This window comes from Perna viridis, chromosome 8 (assembly GCF_037379345.1).
Source record: "Perna viridis isolate PV_CMFRI_1.1 ecotype Kerala chromosome 8, ASM3737934v1, whole genome shotgun sequence".
Classification (NCBI taxonomy): Eukaryota; Metazoa; Mollusca; class Bivalvia; order Mytilida; family Mytilidae; genus Perna; species Perna viridis.
Genome location: NC_142452.1, coordinates 37,082,311 through 37,107,160, shown reverse-complemented (window position 1 = coordinate 37,107,160; position 24,850 = coordinate 37,082,311). Strand labels below are relative to the sequence as shown.

Sequence of the window (24,850 nt, the reverse complement as noted above, 5' to 3'; positions counted from 1 at the left end):
AGCAAAAGTACCAACATGACTTCACTCTACATATTTCTTCAATGAAAAATATAATCAGATGTAAGATTTTAAAACGGCACCATATCAGTTTTATTTGGTTTGTTATACGTCATTTTAGGTAAACTGCTATATCATTTATTTCATTATTAATTAAATAATTTTTTCACACCATAATTTAAGCATTTGCTTTGTTTCGTTATTATGTGGTTTGTAAGCGACCATAAAACAAACAAACAAATAAACAAATAAACAAACAAATAAACAAATAAATAGACAAACAAATAAACAAATATACAAACAAATAAATAAATACTATTGAATTTCTCTATTCAAATAAACGTTAGATTAAACACTGTTATTACTTATGAAATACTAATACACAAAGGTTACACTTACAGTGATATGACTAAACAGATTTTACCAACAAACAATTCATAAAATATATTCTTAGATAAATGCATCAAGTGTTCTGATTAATGTCTTTCATTTTTCGTGACTAATATCTGTGTTATGTCATCATAAACATTTGTGTTATTTGATGTTAACATTATATTCATCTTGAAAGTCGTTAATATTCAAATTCACTTAAAGGACAACTAATATATAAATTAACGTTACGTAATGTTCAATCTTCGTTTGCAGTTCACTTTTCACAAAATATAGAAAATGAGCACAGATTTATAAATCCAACAATCATAATCCCTTGTATTCATTACACTGCCCTAATAGAAAGAGCAATCCGTTGAGGTATTTCACATCCGTACCATGATTCAACAGTTTATGTAATATGGAGTAGGCATTGCTTATATCAGCGACCAACGTGAGCTTTACCACACGTGTACCGTCTGTGTGAGACTCGTAAGATAGTAGAGTATATTACCAAGGATTGGGGTTCGGGTGAGAATATTTGTTTCGCAAGTGCAATATTTGTGTGTGTATTTCGGCAGCAAGAGATATCAATTAATGAGTAACTTGAAAAAAAATGTTTTTCCAAAAATCCAGTCCCATTTGCCTTTTCCCCTCGTTTTCGAAATGGTCGATAACTTTGTAGCACTTCGCTATTTTTTACATTTTTTAACCGTTATGGGCATCTCTAGCAACATCTTTTTCAGTTTTAGCGGGTCAGATGAATTTGTACAGACACCGGAAATATAACAGTTCTCCACGGATGGTGGGAATATTTTACACATATTATGTGACGTAAACAAAATTCAGACGCAACAAACAACTGCAAATTCCAAACAAGATATTGACTTTTTTCCTATCTTACAAAAGCTATGCTTCAATTTGGACAATACAATCGGAGTTATACTTTTCCATGGCGGGTTAGGTTCTTGACCAACAGCAACAGTGGAACAGTAAAGATACACGTGCGTACATCCACGTGTTTCTCTAACTTTTAAAAAACAATCATATTCATTTTCTCTTTTAATAAGTAAAAAAAAAAGTAGAGAAAGACTCGAAAACTATCAGAAAGATGAGTTTATTTTTACTGAAACGTAATCTTTACCTATATATTTTTGTTTGTTCTATTTTTTATGAAGCGATGCATTTTCTCTATAAGGACAGTCACTTTTTGTTACTTCCAAGACTTCGCGGTGCTCGCTCTTAATTAAGATTCTGCGTACACAAGCATGACATTTTTTAAGAAGGAACAAGTACATGCAAACACATATCAAATCATTGAATATATATAGGTGATATCCAGACATATCATATTTCCGTTCTATCAAATTATATGTTTCCCTAATTAATGTTTTGGCGACTTATGCAGACAGAGAAAGGGCTAGTCAAATTCCTACTTACTCCGGTTATCGTTAAGAAATCCCCTAAGGAACTGTTAGGCCATCAGTAAACTGGATCTAATAAGCCTGCTATTGTACTCTGTTGATAAATAATACTCTGCAATTTCATACATTATGTGATGTACTTTAGTAGACTTTTCGGCTTATTATATGATCTTAATTATCTACGTCATATACAATATAGATTTTGACTAATGCTGTTATGCATAGAAAGTCAAACTGTGCCATACATATCATTTGAAGAATGTATTATGACTCTCATGAGATAACTTAAGTTTGTGTCGAGTTGAAGCCTTTATTAGTATCAGACTGACAATTATTCATGCATGACCAATACCCCAAAAAGTGTACTTTAATTCAGAAACAGTTAAAGACCACAAAACCAGTCTTAATTTTCCATTCTGCTGTTGTAATTTTGATATAAAATATGTATATATCGCACATCATTTTTTTTTCGGATCGGTATGCAGACAAGATAATAGTTACGTTCAACTACGGGTATGAATAAAGAGAGAATAAAAATCGATTGTTTGGTTGGTTTTTAGCACTATGGATTACTTCCGTCGAAATTTTTATTGATTTTTGTATACGTAGGTGAACTTAAACCGGGAGTTTGTTGTTTTGCAGTTTCAGTTTTTGATATGTTTTCCCGTCCTGTTGTTTCTTTGTTCAAAATTGGATATAAATATTGATTTGAACCCAAAACGCTCCAAATTTATTTCTAAAGAACGAAAGAGGTAGTAATGATGTTGATACGACATAATCTAAAAAAAAAACAAGCAAAAACAAAAGCAATAACAAACAAAAAAATCTCTATATGTCTTTATTACTCGGGTATTGTTTTTAATGTTTCATTGTGAGTATTTCATATGTCATCCGTTTGTTTGGATGTTGGATCGTTTTTTGGAACGTGTGTCAATTAAGTTCTGTTCGACTATTATCACAGAGCATTCTCAGATATATGTCAATTTATAAGTCAATTTGGCATCATTGGTCTCAATTTCTGCAATTTATCTTTACATAGCACAACATTTTGATTAATTAGTTTTTTGTCTTAATCAATCAGCTGTAATCTATTCGTATCGCACATCTTAGTTCGTCATTCGATTTTATAGTTACTCAAATCACATACTTTTTAGAAGACCTGACTAAGATTAGATATAATGATAAAAATAAAATATTAACGTTACAATTTCAGTTTCAGAAGTTTTGTACTGTGAAAGTATTAATGTCCGTAGGGTAGCAATTTTCGTAGATTTCGTGGGTTTGATAAATCACGAAATTAGGTTCCCTCCGAAAAGGAAACTTCCCATATATTTGTATGATAGAATTTTAAATCTATGAATTCAAGAATCCACGAACTGATCATTTTCCCCTAAACCACGAACATTTGTACCCACGATTGAAAGCACTTTTACAGTAAGTTAATGTCGGTACAGTCCATGGACGGAAAACAAAAATGATGTGGTCGAAAATATACGAACCTAACCGAAAACAATTCGGTCATTTGACTATTCAGTAATAACGTACATTACCAGTGTTTTCGAAGTAATGCTTACCTTACATATTTCTTTTTTGAAATCAACTGACGATGCTATACTTTCATAGGTATTTGTTTGTTTAGTGTTGAGAAAAATAGCAAGCACAAGTTTGTGTGTTTTCGTCATAAAGTATTGTGGCTGTGGTATAAAAAGCTTCGAAACACGTCATGTTAGAATTTGATACACAGATTTTTCTGACAGAGATAATCCATGGTTCCGATCAGCCTATCAAACTGCATTCATCGTCCAATCAAAACGGCTGTTAACAAATACAAAATTGGAATAAACACCTTGCCATCTTTTTCCAAAAAGCAAACGATTCTGTTTAATTTTTTTTTGGCAAACATGATGCATTTATGATATGAAATGCGTGATTTTTTAAAACAAAATTCGTCATGTTCCACCCGCTGCCTGTTTTTTTTTTTTTTTTTTTTTTTTTTTTGTTATAGTGAACCCTCTAAACCACAACCCCGGAAAAACCGAAACCGCAATTAAATCAGTTCCAATACGCTATTATTTCTAAACTACAGCGGTTTGAACAGGTTTTACAGAAAAGAGCCATTGTAATGACATTTTGCATGAATCAACAGAAAAACCGTTTTGACATTTCTTAAAATAAAGTCTGGATTTTATAGTTATTTGTTAGTCTGAAACAGAATTATTCTTGTCTAATCTTCTGCAGGGGTTGCAACGAATTATGCAATATTGTCTCGGTACATTTTCTAAAATGAGGTTGATTTATAAGGATTGTGCATTAATTTGGAAAATAAAAGTTCGAGAAAATGTTTTCAGTGCACATCAGTTCAAAGAGTTTCCTCAGTGATGGACTATTAAAAAGCAAGATTTGTAAAAACTCACTTACACTGTAACTGGTCATGATATTTTTTTATTTGGAACATTCATATGTTGTCTTCTGAATACCTTTATTATAAATACTTCTATTCAAGGAAGCAAAAGACTATTCAAAGCACATGGCAGTGGTACTATTTCACTATTTTTTAAAGTGGCATAAATCAGCAGAAGACAAACTTTCCTACAAATGTAATTTTAAATTTCAGTTCTGTCAGATCAATCGAAGGTTTTTTTAAACTGATAAACCTAACTTATTATTATCTGATAGCAGAGTTTATCCAATGTTCCCTGTGTAATAAATTTCGATAATTCGGAAATAAATTGGGTTATTTCACTCTCGGTCTTACCCTGTTAAAACGTCATAACTTTGATATCAATCCGCCAATCACAGAATTAAAAAAAAATACACAGAAAATCTATAAAATAAATAGAATAATAAATTGGTTATTGAGGATAACGATTTAACTCGTGATAATATTTTGGTTATTCACTCTTTCCAATCAATTATCCCTTTACAATCTTTAACGAAATAGAAGTAAAGAAAGGATAACCGGCACAGGTGAACAAACATCATGTAAGATAGTGGATAAAAACACATCCACACTTGAAAAATTACGAAAACATTCAGGGCAATTTTAAGTACTCGTTCAATCTATTCACGATTGACATAAAATCACACATGCAAAGCACAGTAATGTTATTCTTTACTACATGTATCAATACCAGCAGTTAAGCTATTACAATATTATTTTCAGAATAATAAACCAACAAATGACACCAGGACGTTCTAATAATGATTAAAAGGTCAAAAGAAACTCACACTAATCGTTAAAACACTTTGGTACATTTTTGTCTATCGAACCTTTTGCGCTAACTGTAGGATAGTCGATGATCATGCGTAGATCATGCTCAGTAAACACTTCCGCGAGGAAAATTCTTTTGTTTTACCCAAGTCCTACCTCGCGGAAGTGTATATTGGGCATGCTCATCAACTTACCACAAAAAAAGTCTATTCTTAAATTACAAATCGCAAAAATATAATCATAATTAAAGATGATGGCATACATTTTTCTTGTCATAAGTTTCTCCAGTAAACGGAGCACCAGTGTCACAACCATGGTCCTGCAGGGTGCCTGCATTTAGACTTTTTAAGACACCATTAAAGGCAAGACTTTGAATTGGTGTTATCACGTGAAATTCATATGGGTTTTTTAAAAACTATTATCGTCTAAGGGCTTGATTTTAATACTAAAATTAGATAATGAGAGTTGACACGCAAAGATATTCCATTGTCCTGATTTGTTTGACCTACTTATGTATTAAGAGTCGATCAATAATTGTCTGGTGAAAACATTAACCTAATTTTGTAAATGTGTACAATTCAGTTGTCAATATCAAGATCTCTACAGAAAGTACGATCAAAAATAAACATAAATTGTCTGCATCTAAACATGGTCGTTTATTTCTTATCAGCGTTGAGAATTGCGTAATGCTAGACAATATGTTTGATTATACTATTCAATGGTCTAAATCGATTGTGATATAGGAACATTAATGGCAAAGATCACTGCGATTGCGATAAAAAATCAACTTTTGAAACGGAAGTAAAATATCATTTGTTTCTATTTCTTGATTAGAAGTACTTGATATGCCACATATAGACATTACTTTTTTACCTGGTCTTATGCAAGTGAGGTACTCGGGAGTATTAATCAACAGAATTTTATATAAAGGTTATTTAGTACTAAATCACTTTTGAATAATACATTTACAAAACACGTCATCAAATTTAATGTACAGATTTTTCATTTTTTCAAATGGCATATCAACGTCTAAAATCAAAATATGGAGGTTTGAATTTATTTGAATGAACTAGCGGTCACAGACGGCATCGATCGCTCGAACTAGCGGGAACAGACGGCATCGATTGCTCGAACTAGCGACCACAGACGGCCTCGATCGCTCGTTTGACTCGTTTCTTCGCACAATGTACATTTTATATCAAGAATAAAAAAATGTTAATACAATTGAAACCTATTCCCTATCTGCTAAGATATATGCCAAGCGGACAAAAACTATTTGTAGGTTTAAACTGGTCTGGAGCTGGCGTGTGAGTTAATTGCTAGTTGCCCTTAGTTTGTACATTTGTGTAATTTACATGATTTCCTTATTTCCGTTGTAACAATAGACTCAGACCTTTTTTAACTGATTTTTAGCTGTGTTTAATGGTGTGATATTTTTTTTTCACGGTGGCCACATTTTAAAGGGGGGGTTGTGATCATGCCAAAGTACATTAATCTTAACCCCGCCGCATTTTCGCGCTTGTTCCAAGTCAGGGATGTCTGACTTCTGTATGCATTGTTTCGTCTTCACCTTTTGGTGTTTTTTATATTGCTTGAGTGTATATGGACAACTTTTTAAATGGACCTGTGTATAATAATGTCATAGGGCCAGTTGTTTCCTGCTCTGTGGTATTAGGGCTTTCTCGTCGTTCATTGAAGACCAATGGGTGGTTTTGGGCTATTATTTGTATTCCGGTGTGGTTATTGTCTCTTTGACATATACACCATACCCATTATCGTTATATAGGTACAATTATGTGTACTATTTTCCTATACACAGAGGGAGGTAGGCATATGCTTCAACAATTAAAGCATAAAAACATGCAGAAAAATATACTCAGGTTTTTTTGTCATCTTTAAACGTTGAAATCTAGGCACATGTATGTGCTTTCAGTAATTACAGTAACTGACGCGTGATACAATAAAAAAAAACTATGTCTACTATCATTTACAAGAAAAAAATGTTCGTTCACTGATCGTTTTAAAACGAACAACAAATTTTACATAAAAGAAAAAATATTAAAAATCAATCAAGGCTTTATTTCATCAAGATTATATTTCAAATCATCGAACAGATGGAAAAGGAAAGTACAAAGTCACTCGTTAAGTTGCTCACCCCACTCCCAAAAATACCTCGACGTTGTAAAGAATGACATATGCGCCGCAGGAAAATTTCAAGCAGATAAAGGGTTATAACCTTGAATATAAAAGAATATTAATGACAATAAATTTGAAACACTATCTTCAATCTTTTAACTTGCATCTTGCATGTAAAATCCAATGATCACCAATTCTTAAAAAAAAATAAATAGAACGAAAACCGTAAGGAAAACAATGAACAAAATGAAAATATCATGTTTTATAAAATGTTTTCATGAGACTGGACATTTATGTACTGATACAATTAAATCAGCTCTGAAAATTACCAAGCTCAGTAAAGCAAAAGGCACTTAAACTATGGCTGATAGTAGAAACCTAATTATATACTGTAGAGTAGATGTTAGTCTTTGATGTTGAAATAGAGAGCTATTTCAGAATGTCCCACGGGAAACTCACATCTAGTGTGATAATGTTTCTAGGCCTTTATAGCTTGGTTGATGTCGCAATAAACCAACATCTATCAAATTTGTAGACAAAATGATATTTTTTTAACTAGGGATATAATAACACCGTGATGCTTTGCAGTTGATGCTTAAAGCAGTTTTGATTGAACGTGATTTCAACAAAACGTTTCGGTCATTTAGGAATTGATACCTAATTGGGATATCGCCATTAGGTATGACAATAAATATCAACTCAGACAATGATATAGGCATTTTAGGAGCGTTTATGTATTACGTTGCCAATGACACTTTTGTTGAAAAATCGTCTCAAAAAGGAATTATTTGAAATTAACAATGTTGTGTGAGCGTAATTTACACAACCGTATCACATTACAAAACAAAAACTTCGCAATAAATCTTGTGTTGAATGAACAAAAAGGGTGGGGGGGGAGGCATCACTCCTCTATCAAACACAATTACATAAACCCATCTTGTACGAAGGTACTTATATACTAAAACTATTATATCTATTTTTGACTTTTTCATGGTCACAAAAAAATCAATATTCGTAAAAATCATTCAGGAACAGAGTGTATGATTTTTTCTTACATATATATAAACAAATATGTGATCTTGATATCCCCCTTTATTCTTTGAAATGTGATATGAGAATATCGTTTCAGATACAGATTTCATTGATTTCACATTTTAAAGGAAACATACTTTTGCAAATTGGTATATGGATATGGATATGGATATTACATTTTGTATTTTTAAAAGCAAAATGAATATCCGGTTCTATCACTTACGTAGACTCCTGGACTTGAATTTTAAGTAACAACTCGATGGGTATGTCTAGAAAAGGAGAGGACGCTTACCCTACCAGTGCACTAAGTCCATGATTCCAGTTTTTAGTGGAGTTGCCTATGTACGTTTGATTCTTTGTACATGTTATTCTTTGGTTATCCCATGTGTCTGGTTTTACTTGCATTTGCCTATTCGCTATCATTTGATTATATTTTAAATGATTTCCGCTAGAATCTGGCGAAAGGTCCTTTGATTTCTCTCTTGTAATCGATCATGTAATCATTCCGTTGAATTCTCTCTTGAAATCGATCATGTAATCATTCCGTTGATTTCTCTCTTGCAATCGATCATGTAATCATGAATCTTCAGGATAGCAATGTTAACAAAAAATATTAAGTCTTTAAGAATATTAGACAGGAGGAGATACAAGTATGTCAAAACTTACATATTTCTCACCTTCAATTCTTTTTCATAGACTGTTACATTCAACAAAACCAGCGAATTATAGATGGTACCCCGGACTTGAATTTTTTTTTAACAACTCGGCGTTTCTTGAAAAGCAGAGGACGCTTTCCCTACCAGTAAAGCTGGTCCATTCTCCCAGTTTTAGTGTAGTCCAAGTTGCTCATTTGCTTTTGTTACTTTCATACACTGCATGATTCTTACAGAGACTGATACTTAATAACTACGAAAACAATGATAACCGAGAAAAGGGAATTTAAATTTGATACAAGTTTAGGCTCTTCCAATAAAGGACAAAGCTATTTGTACTCAAATTACATTTAACTTAGTGGTTATACACCGTTATGCTGAGACACTTGACTATCAAAGACAGTTCATTATCATTTCATCAAGGGTAGACAAACTATATTCCTTGAACAATACCATTATATACTCATAACAAAATTTTTCTAATGATTTTCGATTTTCAGTTATTCGATTTTCATTTAAATGAACAATATGCAGACTGCTGCGATTCCAGCCATCAATCATTTCCATTTATTATACGTGTGCTTGACAATGTGATCAATTCATTTTAGAGCAGGAATGTTACTTGCAAAAAAATAATGGCTTGCACCATTATCAAACTAAAACATGAAGCGTAACAGTTTTGTTTTGTGATGTTCATTGACATTGTAAATTATTTTAGCATTGTTGATTCTTATCAAATCATCGACATTCATCAACAATGATTATGGCAAGGTCATTTTGAACAAGTTCTATCTTTAAAAATAAAGATGGCCGACGCAGAAAATTTGTTCCTTTTGCCTATAATTTTCTAAATTTCATCCAGGAAATAACACATGGCACGCAATTTTAATTTTCGATACATTTTTTTTCAAACGCCACAAACTTTTTAGCCAATCGGGAAACAAAATTGCGATCAGGTGACTTGCGTTTCCACGGAAGATCGTCTTTAAGGTCAAAGGGTAAAAAGCGAAACTATACCGGCTGCATCTGAAAAAATGTATCAAGCCAACAACATTCAATAATTCATTAAAAAAGAAGTTCAGAACATGATAAGTACATACATGTAACTAGATTATCAAAACAAAAAAAGGGATAATCTATCATATTGTTGTTTAAGTGTAAGTGTTTGTAAGAATCAGGCAAAATGGGGAAAATCAGAAACATGGATGTCAAAACCCCACCGTTCTGACAATGTAATATCAATCTAGGATACTTTCTCTACTTGAAAAGGCTACTATTTGATCTCTACATCATTGGGTTTATTTATACCATGTTTCACTCACTGCCTGATACTTATAGAGAGTGATACTTAATAACTACGAAAACAATGATAACCGAGAAAAGGGAATTTAAATTTTATAAAATTTAGGCTTTTCCAGTGAGAGACAAAGCCATTTGTACTCAAATTACATTTAACTTAAGTGGTAATGCACCGTTGTGGTAATACATGCAGATGGACCAACGGGAATATACGAAACTTCATTCTACACATGACATGCGTCTGTGTTAAAAGTTCAAGTAATCTCAACTATGCTGCATATGCAGGTAGGATGTGGCTGACGTTCTGTAGTTATCAGAATGGAGGCAGGATGAAATCGTCTTTTTTCACGATTGCAAAATGCAACTCAATATTTAACAACAAGCATTTAACATGCAATCGTGTTGTTTCTTGTGCAGACCTCGTTACTCCTTCCGTACTTCCGCTAAGTAATTAGTTCTGCTTCCAAAGATACATGTATCACTGAATCTGCAAACGGCACGAGTGCTTCTCATCAGAGATACAACGCTAATTTGCATAAAATGGCGGTATTTGTACTGTGTTAAAGCTATGAAATAATGATCTAAAAATACTCAGGAGATCCAGTATTTATTTCATGAAGAATAACCATATTAATCATACGCAGTCCAAATTCTTCCTTTTTCAGAAATTATATGCAGAGTTTTAACTGGTTCCCTATGCTTCCTGAACATTTCCACACCCAGAATATAAGCAGAGTTATATTTGTAAATATTTAAAACAGGAATTATTGGAAAGAGTCCAGGGAATTCAATTTAATAGTAGATCCAAACCATGAAAAAAGGGAAAATTCAAATTATCATTTCAGGCGTTCAACTTTTACACATATTTAAAGGAAGTGAACATTAAAGATTTTTGTAGGAACGAAAATGGTCAGACATGTTAGGTTGAGGTATGAAGGAGAATAAAATTAAAATCTCATCTTTTGTTCACCGTTTGTTTGTTTTGTTTTACATTATGTTATGTTGTTTTGTGTTGTTTTAAATGTTTTTTTTTTATTCAAATATAGTGATACACTGATACAACTGTAATGTATTGGAACTCTACTTCTGCACTTAATTATTCGAACCTTTTTTTTCATTTCTTTTAATTTAATCTTAAATGTATACAAATTCGTCTAAAAAATCATCATACTGACACCCAAGAAACTTTCGTCCAGGCAAAACACTGTATCGGGATACATGAAGCTTCAGACATGCTTAAAATGGGGGTTACATCATAACGTTTCAAAGACGTCTATGTTACTTAAAAAAAAACTTCCTGTTGGAAGGATCTGACTTCATAAAACCCTGCTATTTACGTCGAACCAGAATTATAGTTCTTTGCAATAATTTCACGAGTATTTGTAATGCCCTTACTTGCAATCACCCAGTCGTTTTTGATGAAAAATTACTATATATACAAACTTGGCAAAATGATAAATAACATGAAATCTAATTTGTTGACATAGGAACCCGATACTTTTACATTGGAAAAGAAATCATTCACTTTTCCCGAATTTGCAAGATTCTTGCGTTTTCTGGAAGGGTTGGCTGCAGCGTCTAGAATGACGTCGGAACGTCAGGTGCTGATCGGAGCTTGTATTTGGTTTAGCCAAATAGTGCTATAATAAACAACCTGATTTATTCAGGCGTGGAATATTGCCTATTCATTTGTGCTTTTACATTTCTGTGATTGTTGCTGATTTCGATAGCGATTAGTTGTTATGGTACTGGGGAATTGTGATTCTTCTGGAAATGATAGAAAAGAAAAACGAAACAAAAACACAAACACAAACACAAAATGAATTGCCCATGGAAATCAAATTAACACTATCTGATCTTTTACGGCATAAATGTATCGACAATGTCATAAGCGATGTGTTAGCATTTGCAATGGAAAGTCAAAATAATATTTGCAGGAAATGATGAGGCCTGTTTTCACTGATGAGTGAGATTCGTCATTTTTTCACTCATACCAGTACTCTCTATTTGAAATAGAGCTAGAATTTCTTATGTCCGTGAAAAAAATTCCATTATCTTTAACAGGGAATCATTTAAAAACCTACAATAGTTCGGACAGTTTTGTTTACTCACTCAGAGAATCCAATAAAGAAATAGTGTCCCATTTCAATGATCAGGATTCTGTAAATGAACATGGACAGTTTCGCTAGCATTCCGTAAAGCGGCTTTCCCATACGCCTGTTTATATTTTTATAACAATCACTTAGTAACGTGAAAAGGTGATTAGCATGTAAACTGTAATAGCAATGTATAAATGATTTAAAACTTTCAAGTTGTTTTTAAATTTTATTTCAAAATCTACTACTACATAATGTTTATTGATTAAAACGTTCAAACATCAACGGGAAAGCAATAAAGTGCGTGTTAGACGCTAACTATGCATATATCGGCTTAACAATTCTGATTTATGAGGAAACCGATGGTTTACAATATTGACTTCTTGACTTAAAGGGTTATTCAAATCACATCATGCTATAGATATATTCACTTAAGAGAAACCGTACATAGTTTTATGAAACTGTACAAAATAAAAGAAGCTAATGAAGGCTCATAACACTGGGTAATAATAAAATTACTGAATTGATAAAATCTAGGCAGTAGTCACAAGGAAGTCCATACATTACAAATGACAATATCAGAATAAGTTGAAAAGTTGGAAACCATGCAAAGCAATGCTACTGATTTAGTAAAAGCAATTCCCAAAATGGAAGGTGGGTCAAACCATGTTTTATAGCAAGGCAAACCTCCCAATTGCATTACAATTCATTGTTTCCGGTATATTTCAACACAAATTGGCAGCATAATTTGCCACCAGTCAAAATAGGTAAATAGTACAGAGATGCTAACAAATCTATACTTGACATATAAACCATACCTAGCATTCTCGTTTTATTTGTCTACTCTGGAGTTATATCATCAGATTTAATATACATGTACAGTATAAGCAGCCAACTGATTAAGTTCATGAATTATTCATAAATTCGTATAAGATGTCGGCAATGTAAACAAGAACTGCCAATCTAAGGAGAATTTATCTGTTGAAAAAGGCATAATGACGGTTCAACTTTCTACACAATGTTCACGCGATCTATTCAGTACAATTTCCTATACAATGTACACGTGATCTATTCAGTGAATTTTCCTTCACACATGCACGTACTATCTATTCATTGCATTTTCCCTTACACATGCACGTGTTATCTATTAAGCACAAACTATCCCTGTACACGCGGTATATCAGTACCTGTACACATGTACAGGTGGTTTTTCAGTACAATTTCAAATGCATATGCACATCTGATTCTGTACACAGGTACACATGATCTATTCAGTACAATTTCCTATCCACGTGCACACGTGATCTATTCGATACAATTACGTAAACGTGTATGTCTGATCTATTCAGTACAATTTCCTAAACACACATATTATAATCAATTACCTATACACAGGTACATGTGTACGTACGTGATCTACTCAGCAAAATTTCCTGTACACATGCACATGTGATCTATTCAATACACATTTTAAGTACATGCACAAGTGATCTATATAGTGCGTTTGGAAATAATCGACCCCCAAACCCCGTTGGAAAATTTACATTGAGCAATAATAATAAGCAATGAACCATATTCTTGTAGTCCCCCTTCCTCCACCCTTTACAAATCCCTGTATCCATGATTTGGATATATGACAATTTATATCACGCTTTTACTTAAAGGCTTTGGAAGACAACAAGCGTCTTTAATCAGAGAAAAATTCACGAAAGATTAAGATATCCTAGTAATTACAATACCACTTGTTTCGCTCCAAGTAACAAAAGCAACTTATTCGTATTATTCTCATAAATTTTTAAAATTAATTATTATCGAAAGCCGACATCTTCGATCGCCTGTCATGAGAAGAAAAAAAGGTACAAGGAATGGAACTGACTGATTTTAATGGGCTTAATCAATTTTGTACTGTTTCATGAATATTTTCTTCTATTGTACCATAACATTGTAAATGGTACATGTACATGTAGCTTTTAAACAAAGAAGAAAGATACACAACATGTACCGGGAAATCTGTCTGAACTCGATCCCTGAAAAGAATCCAAAAACCTGTCTAAACCAGGCAACTTTTAAAATCTCTTTATATCAGTCTAAATTTTTTTTTGAACATTAGTAAACCGAACACCTGTCTAAAACGACCAAAATATTAAGTTAAAAAAAGGATCGATTTCGATAAGGTTTCAGTGTATTTTACATGGGTATGCATGCGATCGCACATATTTTTAATGGAATTCCTTCTTATCAACATTTCTAGTCAGTTTTTCATTATCATGTTTCATTTTCTCAATTTTATTGTTTTATTTCATTTTAACGATCCCTTTTTACATCCAGACTATATTCACACTTTCTTAACACCGTCTCTAGTTGATTACCATTCTCTGTAAGAATCAGGCAGCTGGTGAATCATGGTGGAAAAGTATTCCCTTCGAATCTTATTCAAAATGTTATTTTAAATGCAGAAATGGCATATATTTCTTTTTAAGTGTCAGTAATTTGAGGTATAAATGATATGAAATGCATTGCAAATTCATCATCAAAGGACGACAACTCACTTTTCATCTTTCATTCTACTGTAACGTCGAACTCTCTGACACTTCTAAGACGAACAAATTGTCACTTTGTCTTCAATAGACCACAAACTATCTGTCCTTGTCAAATTCATGTGTATTTTATTCTGAGCATGTCTCTATTGGTTTTTTTTTCAATTTTGCCTGGTTCTTACTAAATCCAGTACTTTACATAAAAAAAATGCATTGAGTAAGTTTTTATTGACTTGTAGGATCATGAAATATCACGTTGTGTTTGTCAGCTAGAGAATGTGATTAATATAAAGAAACAAATCATAATGTCGACTTATTGACTTTCTATGAGAAGTATACAAATGAAGGCTTTTGCTCCTGAGAATTATGAAACAAATTTAATGAGCAGTTTTTCTGTCATGTAATGCTCGTATACATATATATTTCCGTTAAGAACGAACTCTACGTGGCTTTTTCCTGGGAGGCATACATTTCATTTAGCACAATAAGTTCTTTTAAAGAATGATACCCCAATTTCCAAGCTAAACGTTCCTTGAGAAATGTTTTCTTTTTTAAGCGTGTTTTATTCCTTTTCCTGAAAGACATACCTCACATTTAGCCCTTTAAGTACTGTCAAAGATTGCAACTGTATTTGTCAAGTTTGATTTTCCTCGAGAAAAGATTTCGTATTAACCAGTCATTCAAGCGAGTGGCATTTAGTGAACAGAATGATAGCTTTATTCGTCAGTCTTTTTGTTTGGTCGCCCAAACAAATCCTTCTAAACAACACAATGAGTTTAATTCAATTTAGCTACATTGTAACAAGTTTTATGTGTGATGTACTTGTACATCGATCAAAATCAAAATATATTTGGAGTATAGCATAACATGAACTCACTCTACCATTGACTCATATACAAACGGAAGGTGTTCACTCCTCTTAAGGAGGCAGACCCAGGGTAAGGGACGTAACTCTTATAAATCATTGGAACGTTTGAGTGTTAAGTATTTTACATCAATTTCTTCTAAGCATCAAAGTAACTTTGATTGCTTTCTATTTCAAGTGAAAGCTTGATAAGCTTTGGTGAAATGGATATGATCCAAACATATCACTGATTTCAAGAGTTATGTCCCTTCCCACAGGTCTACCCCCTTAAACCAAAATTGAACTTGTAGGACCAATTCCTATTAGCGAGCACAGCATTTCTCTTTGATAGTATAAGGTTTCACTGTAAATGACAAATGAATGAGCAGCAGTACTTAGCAGAAAACGCTGACTATACATATTTATTTCAAATAATATTATCATTGAAATATATGAAATCATTAGTAAGACATGTATCGTTAATTTGATCCTCTATCCTACATAATAACACCGAGATGTCCCGTACTACCTTACATCGTATAGGTTAATCCTACGAGGAGGGATGACCCGGCCAGCAAAAGCTATATTTTTTATATAGCCTAGCTGGCCGAGTGGTCTAGGGCGCTGAACTTTGTGCAGGTGGTGTTGTCATAGATGTCATAGCGGTACGAGTTCGAGTCCCGCGGAGGGAACGACTGAAAATTTGCTTCGCAAATTTGACAGTTCTAACATCGTGGAAAATTTTCAGACCCTTTTGTGCTTACATCATCTTCCCTGTATCAAATTGATGCGATTGAGCAGTGTAGCGAATAGAGTCGTCACGTTCTGAGATGGTGTTTGGAACCGCCAATGAATTTGTTCATTTACCTAAAATTCTGGCATGATTATTCGTCTTTGGAACTAATTTGGGGAGAAAGTTAAAGGAGCAACATTGATTGCGACGTACATTATACGTACTCCTAATTACATGTACGTTAAATTTTAGACGTTCAGTAAATCCTCGTTTAAAAAAATCTGTCTCTGACACTTTTATTATTTAACATTCTCTCCGTGACATATCACTTCCTGTTTTTATTTGCACGTGCACATTGCCGTAGAGCTCTCCGCTCTTACTGCATTTTCCGACTATACTCTCTATATACATTTCCCAAGAGTTATAAGGTAATTCCAGTATGCACCAGAATATTGATTCAGTATTCGTTTTGATTTACATACAGTGTGTTGTTTTCATTTTACATGGATTTGAAGGTTTTGTATTTTGTATTTTGTATTATTCACAACTCCTCTTTAACCCTATGATGATTGTACTTGCACGTGGTATCATCAGATATCTTCCGTTTTATTTATTTATTTTTTGTACCCATTTGACCTTTCGCCGAGGTTGCTACCGTAGAATAATGCGGAAACACGTGATTGTAATTTGTCGATTCTAAGGTGTGTATGTGTGTTTTTTTCATGTAATAATGAATTTGTGTCTTTTTGTCTAACCGTAGGTGTACACGTTAAAAATCAGTTCTGAATTCACACTCAAATTTTATTGAATTAAGTTTATGTCTAAATAAGGCAGCGGGGCATCTGTACTCACGTTTTTACGACATCCATCAATACATACGTACTATAATAAAACCTGTCTAAACCCAACCCTAGATAAACCTAAAACCCCTTCAAACTTCAATCTTATGAAGTATTTACTGAACAGCACTGTCAGTCCATACATGGAACCGTTAAGACAGGTCTAACTGAATATGATACCGATATCCGTTATACAAGTAATAGCTTTTGTAAAAAAAAGTCCGTCTCTTAGCTTTACCTAATGTTCGGAATACAATTTATCCCAAACTTTATTTGATAACGAAACTGGCAAACTTATGAGGATCGTTTTAGGTATTTGTCATTTGCAGCTTTGGTAGTTAGTCATGCCTAGTTCTCATTTGACCTCAGCTGATGGTCCCAAAATTCTGCATCGGAAATATCTTTAAATACACAAGATAGTTCAGTTTTTTAATGTTACTTTCTACTCTAATTAAATTATAACATGTATTTCTTCTTTTCGTTTTCTATTGTTCAGGTGTGCCTAATTTAAGTGCCACAATGAAGTGTCTTGGGCGGATTCCCATCCATATTTCAGCCAAACCAGCGACTTGACCAATCAGCAACCGTTATTTTCTTAACTGTTACTCATGTTACTGTACTGGGCAAGTGTTTAGCTTTTGATTATTCATCCTCTGTCTAACTGATGTTCACAAAGAGCAACAAGTCTTTTTCCATATTTACGGAATGCAAGCTTTTTCAAAGGGATGTAACCCACCAACACACGACGATCTAGTTGACGGTCTCCTTGGGGAAAGAAGAACAGTAAACATTTTTCTTTGACACTTAAAATAAATGGTTTGAAATAAATCACAATTATCTAAATATTCATGGCAGCTCCGATCAATCGAATATTGGAATTTGAAGTCTACTACCATCCATTGCTCCAATGGAACAGTAGTTGAAGAGTTACTTCCCTTTGCTTAACATTTAAAAAAGGGAAGTCAATGTCATGAATATTAAAAAAGTCTATTGATCAAAGATGTTTTTATCGAAAATTTGTATAGAAATACGCAAGTAAATGACGCACAAGCATGGGAGCCGGGAATTACATTAGCATCTCATAGAAAAATAAAAAATAAAAAATACAATTTTTTCCCGAATACATGGGGCCTCTTCATCACTCATTAGACTCGGCAGTTTATACCATTATAATTCTAGATACAATGAATTGATTCACAGGTTGACAATGTATTTCTCTGTTTTCTTTGAATGAAAAAAATCTTATGTGCATAGCACTTGTTTTGTAAGTATATTTCATATATTTTCTATGAAAACAAGTGCCTAAGATTATCAGATACGTCATCTTATGCACATGCTCGGTTACTTCACACCCCAAACCCAAAATTACCCAACACATTTCAAAGCCGAGATAACAATATCATTATTCTATGACAGAAAACATATCTTTATCTCCTGAAAGCTTTAACAAAATATTTAAAAGGTGTTAAAAGACAATAAAAGAAACAACTCAGCAAAAGTGTCAAAGCGACACGTAATTGTCCAGGCTTCATACATTAAACACACAATCTTTTAACCAAGTTTCATGATAATATCTCCCCATCTTTATAAGACATAGCTTAAATGCAGATATAAGACTGCTACCAATGGGATGAACGGATTAGCAAGAAAAACAAACATAACAAACACGTGAAATACAGGAAAAGAAATACGAAATCGAAATTAGAAAAAAGCTATATTTATATGTTTGAGTTTGTCAGTCAATTCAAATAATGTAATAGACCTAAATCAAGTTTCAAAATTACAATGGGTTTTTTCATAAAGGAACTGATTATTTAGGGAAATCCCTGGAGACGCGTTTTATATACAATGAAACTTGTCTAAACTGAACCTGTCTAAAGCATGTCCTTTTGAAAGTCTTTCGAAAAGGTTTAAAACATGTTTTAAAAGCAACACTTTTGTACTTGTGTATAAGGATGCTTTGGGACCTGCCTCAGCCTGTCGTGTGGTATGAAGGTTTCCTCGTCGATCACTGAATACCAATGGGTGGTCTTGGTCTGAAATTTTCATCCAGGTGGGGTTGTTGTCTCTTTAACATATACAGCATACATGTACCTATTCTCATTATATTCAAAGCTGCTAAAACCGAACAACTGCTGAAAACGAACACATTCTTTGTCAATTAGGGGTTCATTATAGACAGGTTTCACAAATCATACTTCAAAATAAATTTACAATGAAACATGTCTAAACTGAAACCCGTTAAAAAAATGAAAATCTGTGTGAACAGGACATCCTATAGAGTCAATTCACATCAGGTTCAAATCGATTTGAAACTGTGTAAACCGGACACCTGTCTTAACAGAACAAGACATTTCGTCCAAATAAAGTCGTTAGAGTAAAACTTGTTGTAAGTTATGACGTCACAATACTTTGATTTACTATGACATCATAACTTACGACTAATTTTACACTTACAATTTTTTTGTGAAAAGGACCATTGGTTTAGACTGGATTTACTTTTCTAGTTAACAGACATCCAATTATTGTTTATTGTTTATCAACTTAATATTTGTATGTATTGGAATGAGTTCAGTGTCACGCAATTTATCCTGAACGTCTGGAGGAAGATTAATTGCGATGTCAATTTCAAGCAATGAATATGGATGATTCCTGAACACTAAGATATGACACAACTATCAAGTTGCCTGATTGACTCTAACGAGAATGGAATTGAGCTGTTATTCTAATCTATGAATGCTGTTTAAGCCCACGATATTGACTTTTTGACACGAAGGAAAATTTAAATGCATGACGTTTAAGTGTTAGTTTCTGTTATAACCAGGCAGTGACTGAATGATAGGATAATTAACTGGAAAGAGTGAATAACCTAAATATTATCACGAGTGCCGAAGAACGCCTAGATTTTACGAATGCGCGAAACAAGCGAGTGCACAGGAGTAAATATTTACATGTCCTTGATACGAGTTGTCCTATTTTGGTTATTCACGATAACTGATTATCTTTTTATCATATAACATTTTATTGAAAATAAAATGATTTACGCGGCCATATTCCCCCTTTTTGACCCTCACTCTGTTATCTAATGTAGTCCATATCACCAGCTGCATTTAATTTATGCATACCAATGCTGACCATCCAATCAAATTAGAGCGATTGATCACATGTTCACTCTTTAAACTTGATCAAGAAAGCTTGTTGTGATTTTTGTTTAGTAGATTAACCACCTCTTCCCCTTACTACCTCCGATATCTTTTTTCAATATTGGCTATGGCCGGTTTATTTTACGCCAAACCTTTTTTGTTGTTAGGCCGTTTTTTAGGCCATACATTTTTTGTTGTAAGGAATTTTGTATACTTTTTAAGGAGTGTCATTTGTATTAACAATTTTATATTATTTGTCTCATCTCTGACATTGACACTCCAATTTAATGTACATATGTTACTTATTTTTACTGTTTGATTATCGTCATTTAATAAATGACTTTTATGGGATATTTTGTTTTATTTATGTACTTACGAAACAACTTAGTGCAGTAGCTTGCACAGTTGTTCTCCTCTTTATCTCTAAAGGAATAACTTGGGAATCGGTACAATATAAATAGATTTTCTACATGATTCATCGATATTTTAACATGAATTTTAGTATCAATCATTTTGGTAAAGAACTATTGTATTTTAATGTACTGCAGATTAACATTTTGGGTCAAGTAAATTTGTACATGTAGAAAAACCCAATTTCCCAAAAATTAACTCAATATTCTAAGCATTGAAATACCCTGTAAAAAATCCAAAATTGCAAACGTAATTTAAAATAGAGAACAATTCCTTGATTGAAAGTACATAGTCAGGTCCCTGATTTTTATTGACACGTATAAGATTGTTTTCCATTGTGCCTGGTTCTAACAAAGACTAATACTTAATTTCATTTTCTTGAAAAAGCCGAGGTTACTATATGGGATGACTATTGAAACACATCATGCTAATGAATCAGTATTGTTGTTAAAATAATACACAATTCAAATGTTTAGAAAATTTAATGGAATTACAATACATCAATGCATTAAAAAAAGATTTTAGAAATTCATTGAACACTGCTGTTTTGGAAGTATTAAATGTGTTGGGTGTAGGGACAAACTGCATTTTTTATAAATTATAGTATTTCAAGGGTTTAAATTTATTGAATATTTATGTATAACTAGTATTAGGTACATGATGCTCAGGAAGTGTGCCTGCTAGTAGCATGGTTGTAGAGGAGGGAACCTTCTTCTATGGTACATATTGTATATGAGGGATGGGGTATTGGGTGACGAATGGTTCGGGGGGTGGGGGGGGTGGGGATGGATTGGGACTTGTTTTTTTTTTTTATTTTGAATGTGTATAATGGGGAAATTTGTTTTAAAGTTATACTCTTTTCCAACTCTCAATGATTTGAAAAAAAAAGAATTATATTTAATGGTAATTTTATATTATTAAAGTGAAAAAATCCCACGATGATTCTATGGATAAGTGAATTTTCTGTTTAGGGTGAAAAAATGAAATAATTTATAGGGATTGAAGAATGAGGAATGTTGGAATGGTATAATGTGTAAATGGTATGTTTATATGGACTTAATTTATATGTAGAATGTCAGAACAGAGCTATGAGTTTATGAATAAAAAATATTGTGACGAAAGTCGAAATTTGTCGACACGGAAGTAGAAGATTGCGCAAGATTTTGAATACGGATGCGCTGTTTTGTCTTTAATACGTCGATGGATATGGTCTTATATTTAATTATTTTTTAATAATAATTTTGAAATTATTGGTTGTGTAGAAACGTATTAATCTTTCCTAGAAGAAAAGTCTGGCACATTCTCCTAATCGAATGAGAATTCGCTTGTAGCAACATGGCGGTGTACTGTAAAGAAAGATTGAGCTACGTCTATCATTGGCATAGCCTAAAATCATATCACCAAACAATAGCTTAAGCCTGATATTCAGTTCTAACAGGTTGTTCACATTTTTTTTCAAGAATGGTCGAATTACATGTATTCACAACTTCGTATTTATTGGTGGTTGGGCTTTAGATGGGTTGCTTTGTACAATTTTAGATAAATGTAGATTTCACTTTACAAAAAGTGTTGTATAACGTCTCCATAATCTTATGATATGAATAAACAAGTAAACATACATTTAGTCATATATTCAGTATGAAATACGGCTTTTTGCATATACATGCATGATACATTTCAGTAATGGTTTTCAATGATGTCCGTACATGAACAAGGCCGACAAATTCTGACCATACCCCAAATTGGTAGAAATCAGTATCTGAATTAAACGGGAAGTATTGTCCAACATGTGTCTTAATTATTATTCATTGCAAGAATCAGGCAGTGGATGAATCATGGTGACTATATTAACACACAAGTCTTTCCAAGAAACTTCAAAATGTTATCTGAAATGCAGACATTTCTTTCACTTCTTTTTTAATTTCCAGTAATTCGAGATACAAATTATATTAAATGCATTGCAATTTAATCGTCAAAGGGAGATAACTCACTTTTCCCTTATCTTTCTACTGTGAACTCTCTGACACTTTTAACTTCGAACAAACTGTCAATTTATTTTCAAAAGACCATCTATGTGCCCACATCGTCAAGTTCGTGTGTTTTTGTCTTTGTAAGAATCATGCAAATTCTGTTATATGTCATGGACCCCAAAAAGGCAACAATTGTTATTTTGTTATTACATGTGTATGGTTGCTTTATAGGTCTATATGATGAAATGTTTAATCATTCATTCCAATCAATCTGCTCTTATGAGATAATTCACATTGAAAATCCAATAGTTTCCGTTGTATTTCAGTGTCATTTACAGATATCTCTCCTAACTTTGAATTTTGCAGTAAATTCTTTTAAAAAATATATTTCCTAAGACCAAGGGTTATATGAAAAGCCAAGTGTTCCTTTTTGTTTACTAAAACAATTTAGACAAAATATAAAATAAAACATGTCAAGGCTTTCCAACCATGAATCACATTTTGCATAATTCTTAGCTGGAGTGCTGCTTCAATCTTTAAAAGGTTTCATAATAGGGGCATTTCTATAATGTAAGAAAAAATGACCAAAATACCCAAATTTATAGCACCTTCCAATAGCTCCCATAGTGGAATACTCTTTTAAACGAATATTTCTATTCTAAAGGATACTCACAAACTGATGACATTCTCCGAAATATTGACTGGAATTGCAGTAAAGTTCTTTCCCGAACAGTCCACGTGAGAATTACATATTCCTGAACAGTAGCAAAGATGGGGGCAGAGATTTCCTGATCTAGAACACTCATTGCCAGCCAATGCAGAATAAATTAACAACACAAGTATGCAAAAATATTGGCACTTTCGTTGAAATCCCTGTCCCATGATTTCATTAAAGTTGTAAAATCGTTGTTAGTTTTCTCACAATAAAGGATACTTTTTGATTGACAGGCTCCTATCATTATCCCCTATCGGTCTATAGCGATAACCGCGTGCATTTTCCCGGCTAAACTGTAAACAAAGATAATCTCCACATTGAAGAGCCTTTGTTTATCAACAATATTTCTATAATTGGTAACTATTTCAACAACGTTTATCCTCTTTTGATAATGCTCCTCCTTTTAAATGATAAACGTATGATTGTTCTTTAGCTTGCAGTGGTAGAATGTAAGATTACCAATAACTCCGACATATTCCTATCCTTTGAAACAATTAATCAACTGATCGATACGCGGAATTATAGCATCGATGCATTCTCTTTATTGCAAAATATATGATCCGTATGATGCTTTTTACGACTGTCACCATGCAATTTTGTCATTCTGCTGTCACAAGTCGCAGACCCACTCGGTGTGAAATTGTATCGAATCTGCGAGAAATCATTGAATTGACTCTTTGATGACGTTATGCTCGCCTCAAATAAATGCTAATCGGATCTTAAATCATCTGTACTCGTTATTTTGTAATTACGGAACAAATAATCGACAAGCTAATTGACAAGTTGTCGTGTTCAGAACCCGAAAAATATAAAGTCTGAATTGAATTCGGAGCAGACGTCTTCAATAATGTTTTCCGGTCAATTTGTTTGTCGTAATCTTTGAAAATTAATGACTAATGTCTGAAATTGTCAGACGTACTATATACGTTATAACCCTAATAATAAAAGAACTAGGAGTCAAATGAGTTCAAATGAGAAAAGGTCAGATAAACGAAGACCTGAAGCGAAAACGAACTATTCAGATCAATTGTGAGCCTCCAACAAACACACTTGATAGCCTAAATATTTATCTTTGTATAATCAAACACGTTATAATTTGAAACAGGAATATGATTTGTTTCCGGTTACGTAATTAAAAAACAAAAAGCGAATTTACATCATACTTAAATATTTTTGTTCTGGCCAACTAGATTACTTAAAACTGAAGAATTCTTTGAGTAAAACCTCAACCCTGTAAAAAATCTCCTGCTGAGAACATAGGGAAAAACTGTTGAAATGTGTTTAGTTAGTGAAAGTGGATATGCTTTTGATCATTTTTTAAATGGTTATCTATTCTGCTATATTTATAATGGCGTATTTGAGAGTGCTTACACCATTAGCTTTCGAACTATTTTATAGCAAAATTTATATATATATTGCGTAGGAAGTAAACAATAGTAAG

General features: G+C 33.0%; 1 protein-coding gene across 2 annotated transcripts in view; it reads right to left on the bottom strand.

The window, feature by feature from the left end:
* Positions 1–24,237, bottom strand: part of LOC148610377 (uncharacterized) — a 73,832-nt gene extending 49,595 nt beyond the window's left edge. For both annotated transcript variants that reach the window (XM_088542935.1, XM_088542936.1), the window contains exon 1: positions 23,368–24,237. In XM_088542935.1, the coding sequence (XP_088399061.1) occupies positions 23,368–23,576 (209 nt within the window). In that variant the 5' untranslated portion in view covers positions 23,577–24,237. The remainder of the gene's footprint in view (positions 1–23,367) is intronic.
* Positions 24,238–24,850: the final 613 nt, after the last annotated feature.